This window comes from Sinocyclocheilus rhinocerous, unplaced genomic scaffold (assembly GCF_001515625.1).
Source record: "Sinocyclocheilus rhinocerous isolate Xijiao unplaced genomic scaffold, SAMN03320098_v1.1 scaffold2369, whole genome shotgun sequence".
In the NCBI taxonomy this organism is placed as follows: domain Eukaryota; kingdom Metazoa; phylum Chordata; class Actinopteri; order Cypriniformes; family Cyprinidae; genus Sinocyclocheilus; species Sinocyclocheilus rhinocerous.
Window position 1 is genome coordinate 204,254 of NW_015645530.1, and position 7,479 is coordinate 211,732.

The 7,479-nt window shown below is 39.6% G+C and overlaps 1 protein-coding gene across 1 annotated transcript in view; it reads right to left on the reverse strand.

Annotated features, from left to right (window-relative positions):
• Window positions 1-861: 861 nt before the first annotated feature.
• Window positions 862-7,479, reverse strand: part of il1rapl1a (interleukin 1 receptor accessory protein-like 1a) — an 81,800-nt gene continuing 75,182 nt past the window's right edge. Inside the window, exons 8-12 of the mRNA XM_016509676.1 lie at window positions 6,534-6,679; window positions 4,156-4,302; window positions 3,815-3,985; window positions 1,651-2,905; window positions 862-1,150 (exon numbers count right to left, since the gene is read on the reverse strand). Of these exons, the coding sequence (XP_016365162.1) occupies window positions 2,184-2,905; window positions 3,815-3,985; window positions 4,156-4,302; window positions 6,534-6,679 (1,186 nt within the window). The 3' untranslated portion in view covers window positions 862-1,150; window positions 1,651-2,183. The remainder of the gene's footprint in view (window positions 1,151-1,650; window positions 2,906-3,814; window positions 3,986-4,155; window positions 4,303-6,533; window positions 6,680-7,479) is intronic.

Below are 7,479 nucleotides of genomic sequence, written 5' to 3' on the forward strand. Positions count from 1 at the left end.
TATTTAAAGAGGTGCATTCATATGCATATGATATGAAATGATTTTTTGCTTATTCAACTGTAGTATCCAGTGTGTAGCATTTTGTTCAAAAGCATAATTGAAATATTCAGTTTTAGCAACTCACCTAGAACCTAAAACTTTGTGTTTGTTTCTCAAATAAGTGTTTTATACAGACAACCCACTGTGAGAGAATTCACATCAGGCCTGACACACCTCTTCACACACACTCATGTTGGTATTGGTGGTTTATGGGGATATAGGTGTAATGGATTTTATACTGTACAAACTGTATATTCTATCGCCCTACACCAACCCTACACCTAAACCTACCCCTTACAGGAAACTTTGTGCATTTTAGATTTTCAAAAAAACACCATTCATGTTTTTTTTAAACCTTTTGAATTATGGGGACATAGGCAGTGTCCTCATAAACCACCTTCACATTTTAATACCTCTGTCATACCCATGTCATTATACAAATTTGTGTCCCCGTAAACCACACAAACCAGTGCACTCAACAAACACACACACACACACACACACACACGTGCACAAAATTTCACCGACCAGCTTATAGTGGTTTGTGACTTTACTGTATACAGTGAGAAACAATATAAAAAGAAAAATGATTGTGCCTCTAGAGAGATCACACATCTCTCTGTGATAGCTGTTGTTCATAATACAGTAAATATTCAAATCAGGATACACAACTAGTCTCTATGCATACTCAAGAGGTAAACATTCATACATAATTCTAATTATTTTTATAAACAATTTTTTTGCAACTGAATTTTGAAGAAAAAAAAAAAAGAACAAAGAAAAATAGGAGAAAAGAAATTACAGGAATCGTTTCTGATTTTTTTTCTTTTTTTTATACAGTTCGACCTCTTTTTACTGTCAAACCTCTTGGTTCTGATTCTAGCTTTGTGTTTTTCCCCCTTAGAGTCAGTACATGCTGCCATAAGTGAAAACCCCTAGATCAGGAAAACCTCTAGACAAGATACAACAAATACATGTTGACTTTGGGCATTTATTAAATCATATGGTATGTTATCAAGCGGAGTTATTTGACACTCTATACTAGAATGCGAGTATACAGGCCTGTATTCCTCTGTGAAACATGCCAGCATGTATCTGAGTCACACAGCAGCTAGAGGAGAAAAAGACAAGCATGTAACCAGTGTGTTAAGACGTCAGACTGAGAGTTAAACACATTAGAAATTTGAAAGAAGGTGAAAAGGTCTGCCTGTGGATCAAAAGTCCTAGACTATGAACATAAAAAATACAAACAAAAATGCAGTTGATTATTGTTTCAGAAGTTAACATAGAACATTTCCTTTTCTCCACAGATAAGAACAACGTAGCAAACTGTATAAAATACCCAAATTCACAAATAAGAGAGTCTCCAGTCCCATTGTCCCATTGACCCTGTGGTATTAGAGAGAATCAGCACTCTTCAGATATAAAAATAGATTTCTCATCATTTAAAATCCCCTTAATATTTGAGAAATGGTGTTGTTCCTCTTGTAAAAGAAGACAGCACTGCTCACTGATCACCTCTGTCGACCCCTTTAGGCTTTCGTATATTTTGCATAATTTGTAATATATTTCCTTCTTGAAAATTTTGCAATTAAAACCATAAATACATACCTTACATCGGACAACAGAAAGAGGGACGGAACAAAACGCAGTAGCTTCCGAGCAAAAACGACAGTAGCTAAAATCAAACGAGGAATATTTCTGTCCATTTCAAAAGAAGGTAGAAAAATCAAAAAATCTCAATCAAAAGTCCATGTCAAACCTAAAAAATAAGGAAGGGACAAAACGAAAAGCATCAAGCATTAACGAGTAAAAATAGATGGCGTGATCAAACCCAACATGGAGACAGGAAGACAGCGGTGCTACAAATATAACGCTAACATCTACACGAGACCCTGTATACCTCCATGTGGTGTGACTTTATATGCTCAGTTCACGCCTACAGATACGGCACTACAACGTCCCTCGCCACCGGATCAATGCCCAAAAGAAGACGCACATCCTCAGACCCATTAGCGTGGACAGAACAATCATTCCGCTCACAGGAAGCCACTAACCTCATCGTGTCCTGTGCTGTATGCCAGCTTATTTAGTCCCCCGTGTGCCAGGTGGCCCAAACCGTGCGTGTTTCGGATTCTCTGTGTTTACCAGATGACGCTGGAGATGCTCGTCTCTCTGGGAAGCAGCGGGAGCATGGCGTTGTTGGCGTGGTGCTCATCCAGGCTGTGCTGGCGCAGGGTCTTGTTGTTGACGGGCCGCTGGCCGTTCATGAGGGTGAGGGGCAGGTTGCAGTAGGTGTGCTGGGGCGGCAGCGTTCCTCCGGCCGTGAAGGGCAGCTCGTAGTCGTAGCTGCGGTAGTGCGAGTGTTTCTGCCGTGCCAGCGAGTGCGAGCGGTACGAGCTCCGCAGGGACGGGCGCAGCTCGGGGTGAGCCGGCGCCAAGGCGGCGGACGTGGCCGTAGCCATGGAGATGGCCGAGACTGTCTGCAGGTCGGCGAAGGGGCTGGGTTCGCTGGCGTCCAGTGCGTGATTGGTGAGGGTTTGCTGGGGGCGGCGGTATGGCATGGTGTAGCGGAGCTGCTTCCAGAAGCGTGAGCCAGGCTTGTTGCTCTGCGGGCCGTTCCAGTGCACCACGCTCAGGCATTTAATGGATTGTTTTAACTCCTCCACCTCCTGGAAGTTAATGAGTCCTCGCAGATCGGCACACTCGATTAAGATCACTTTAATGTCCCCTGAAACCAGAGAGTTGCGCAAACGGGACTCCAGCTCAAATATACTCCACCCGCGACGCAACACGTAGCTCGGGGTCAGCACGATGATCAGGCGTTTACTCATGTCTACGCAGCGGGACACGTCCTCTATGTACGCTACAGGAGATAAACAGCACAGACAAAGAAAGAAACTGTAATACCAAAATAACAGGTCGCACGAGAACTGAAAATAATGCACAGCTGAAGACAAACGCACATTTAGGACAGAACAACCACAGTCATTCATGAAGAACTATCTGCATGCACAATGTATGCGTGTTGTGCGCACCGTACACATGTGCACGCATGTTTTTGCATTCAAACAAAGCTGTACCTCTAAGAAGATGTGTGTCATCCTGGTAATGTTGACTGCTCATACCTGGACATAAACATTCGGCTTTCAGACACAGCACACATACAGGGCAAAAACACCTGACATATGATGCAAACAAACACACTGTCACATAAACTGGCTCTGATGGCTTGCAATGGAAAAAAATGGTACTATTATTATTGCCCACATTTTGGAATATTAATAATCTTTTAAAATTATTGTTTTGTTCTACAGAAAGTCTCAAGACTAAATACTTATTTTCTTATTTAACCAAGCTATTTTCTAGTCAACATAAGGCTTTCTGGTCATATTAATGCTGATGAGGGAGTTTAATTAGATTTAATTACAAATGATTAAATTACTTTGCAGTATTAGGAAGCAAGATAAATCCAGTGCTGCTATCATGTTTATGAGCTGAAAATGTCACACTTCATTATGAATGATCAAGGTGTTTTATTAGTTCTGTACAATTTTAGTGCTGTTTGTCAAATCTCTGCACAACTTTCTTTTGTGATTGTTGTGGGCTTCTGAATACACTCCTAAAACTTCACAGGAATTCATTTCTCTGACTATTCATGACATTTCTGTGAACAGGTCACGTGCGAATGAAAATGTTTTAAACATTTAAGACAACATTTACAAACACACTAACAAAGACATACATTCACCCAAAACACACATTCGGCACGTACTGCTGGTAGGAATGAGATCTCGGTCAGGGATGAAGAGTTTGTATCCGTAATGTTTCTCCAGGACGTCAGGGAGAATCTCCAGAGCAAAGCGCTCCTCTTCCTGTAATTCCTGACCCCACTGATCCAGCTCAACCTTACTGTAGGACAGGTATGCATCATACTCTTTATTTTCTGAGGGGAAAAGAAAGAAATGTTTAACAATATATTTTAGAAATACTTCTGATGAAAAAAAGAGTTGTAACTCTAATAATTCCATATAATGTAGAAATTAGAATCAAATATGTAATTGCTGCAGTGTCGTGCTCATTAGTTCCTGTAGGGGGAGTGTGTGTGGCGTTTACCTCCGTCTGTATCCTCCCCACCAAAGTGATGCCTGTAGCAGAGCAGCAGCTCGATCCTGTAGCACTTATACACAGACAATAACAAAGCCAACAGCAGAAGAATCGCACCCAGTCCACCAGCCAACTCCACGGTGTACATCAGCTCCACTGAGAGAGACAAAATGGAAAGGGAAAGAACATATTACAAATATAACACTCCTGGAATAACATAGCATAGCATACATTTGTACTACATTTGTGAGGGAAGAACTGTAATCCTATATGCAGCATTGCGAATGACAATCAAATGAAAAACGAAAGAGAAATATAAAACTATTTTATACTATATAAAACAAAATATTTTACATTTATTGCTAAATATGCATATTACGCATACAATTACTTAAGTATTACCTTTGACTCTTTGTTATTTACAGTGCTTCATGGGAATGGGAGCTCTTTTTGCTAGTCGAGATTCTCTTATTGGTGGAGATTTCTCTTCTGAATCATGGGTAATGTATTTTTTCACTAGGAATTACACTGTTTAACATGATTATTTAAAAAATAAGTTGAATTACACTATGAATCAACAACCTTGAAGCTCACAGTAGGTCTGTCCTTGAGGGTTTATAAGTTATTATTCAAAATCAATTCCCTCTTGGAGGAAACAAATAGGATTTTTACTTCCAGCACCCGACAGATGCATTCTATTACAGAAACATTCTAAGCCTAGAATACTACTTCATTAGTTTGTAACCATGGCGATTTTAGTTGGAAGACTGAATTCGTGTTAGATTTTAATTTAAGACTCAAGAAATTTTGGCTACATGGTCACTGATCCCTATCATAGGATGCTAGGTGTGCTGGCATCTAGCTAAACTGGCAAGACTTCCTTTGTCAATTAGCTTCACCAGCAAATCTACCAGCCAGATCAGCACCAAACCAGCCTGGACCAGCATGGAAATTCATGCTGCGCTAAGGACATACACAAGGGGTGAGAAATGCAAAATGACTTCAGAATGATTAAGCGCTAATGATGTTCATATTGTTCAAAGCTCCTCTGCGCTACAGCTAATGGAGGAAAACACGCAAGATACACTCAGATGCTTCAGAGAAGCTGAAAGATTGTGAAAGCATGTGTGTTTGTGAGTTCAGCAATGAGCTGAAGGAGAGAGAGGGGGTGCATATGAGAGATTTGGTTTGTGTGTGTGTGTTTGTGAGTATGTGGCTTTAAGATTATCTGCAGAAATATGTGTGCATGGCTAAGACGAGTTGAAAGAGAGAGAGAGTGTGTGTTTATTCATTTGTGTGTGTGTGAGAACAGTTGAATGAGTTTTGAGTTGGGCTGAGAGGGAGAGAATGTGTCTGAACTGCTGAAGCCGTCTCCTCCTCTGAACTGCCATTAAAAGAGAAGATAGGATGCCTTCAAAGCAGCTCTCTCTAAAAGAGAGTGAATTTTAGATGCTGATGCATTTCCCGAAAGGAGAGAAAGAAAGAGACAGAGAAGAGGAGGGAGACACAGGAACACGCTGTGCTGTTTATGTAAAGAAACCCCACAGCACACTAAAGGGATAGTTTACCCCAAAAATGAAAATCCTGTCATAATTTACTCACCCTCATGTTGTTCCAAACCTGTATGACTTACTTTCTTTTGTGGGGCAAAAAAGTAGCAGCTTTAAAGAATGTCCGAGCTGCTTTTTTCATACAGCAAAAGTATACAGTAGGTGACTAGGGGCTGTCAAAATATTAAGCAATATTAAGCAACATTGATAATAATGTTTCTTGAGCAGCAAATTGGAATATTAGAATGACTTCCGAAGGATCATGTGACACTGAAGACTGGAGTAATGGCTGCGGAACATTCAGCTTTGTCAGGAATAAATGACATTTTAAACTATATTTAAATAGAAAACCGTTATTTCAGATCGTAATAATATTTCACAATATTACAGTATTTTTAATCAAATAAATGCCTTGCTAAGCATAAAGGACTTTCAAAAACATTAAAAAACTGTACTGACCACAAACTATTGAGCAGGGTAATGTATACTGGAAAAAAAGATTGTCAGTGAGTGAATTATATTGCTATCTGTTCATCATATAAAGAAAACTGTATGTATTATAAATTTCTATTATATGAACTCATTTGATTGCACTTTCATTTTTTTTATGGTGATTTTTTATTTGACAGCACCTGATCACCGTCTGCGCTTTCACTGTCTAAAAAAATGAACAGCCTTAAAATTCTTCAAAACATCTATTTTTTTTCATAAAAGAAAGTCATACAAACAAACAAATGACAGATTTTTAATTGTTTGTGTGAACTGTTCCTTTAAATGAGAAGCAGCTGGTATGACTCAGCCGGTTGAGTTCATGTGTGTTATGGCTGAATGTGTTACCTCGTTTCCCAATCTGTACATTGGCTTGTCTTCTCCCGTTGCCGTTTTCCGCATAACAGGAATAATTACCCAGATCTACCTCCTCCAGTGAATCTACGGTCAGAGTAATGGACACTTCCTGTTCACCCAGGTGTTCTCTGACCGTCCTGGCGGAGAGAATAAAAAAACAATGAGCCATTGTTCACCAAAGGCTGTGGAATAAAAGTTTTTTTAATTAGCCCCTTTTGATAGAGGATTTGGGGGATACATTTTAGACTGAGCAGCTTGTAGAGATTAGAAATTTGGGAGGAAGGGTTTCGGGTTTGGTCGGCGTTCAACAAATGGGGCTCTCATTTAATTATAACAGCGCATTTTCACTCTCTTGTTTGTCCTGGCTGAATCATTTGAAACGGAAATTTCATTTAAAAGATGCTGACATTGGTGCTTCTTAACTGCATGTAAATGCAAATGCATTCGGCGCATGGTGCGAGATACATTTCGCTGTGTTATTAGGATGTATTCAGCGCTTGCTCAGATCCAGCTCTCTTTCAGACAGGGGAATTAATAATAGTGTGTCATCACAGCGACCACCCCTGCTAGATATAAATAGGCTCATATACAAGCTTGTGATATCAGTAATTGAAATTGTACTGTCGACATCTCAGAGAACATTTAAAGTGTGCTTTACCGTGCACTATCTATCGTATTGAATAAGCGATTTCACAGTGGAAGCTAGTTTTAAAAGCAACTGTTTCTTGTATACCATTACAACAACACTATGGTGGTACAGTGATAGTAATACCATCGAACTTTGATATATTATCATGGTACTGAAAGATAACCTTATTCATTTACTATAAGGTATTTACACTCAACGCCAAAGTATGCTATTTGCCATGGTACAGGAATACTGTATTGAAAAAAAAAACACAATTTGTCTGTAAACATAATAATTAAAAATATTATA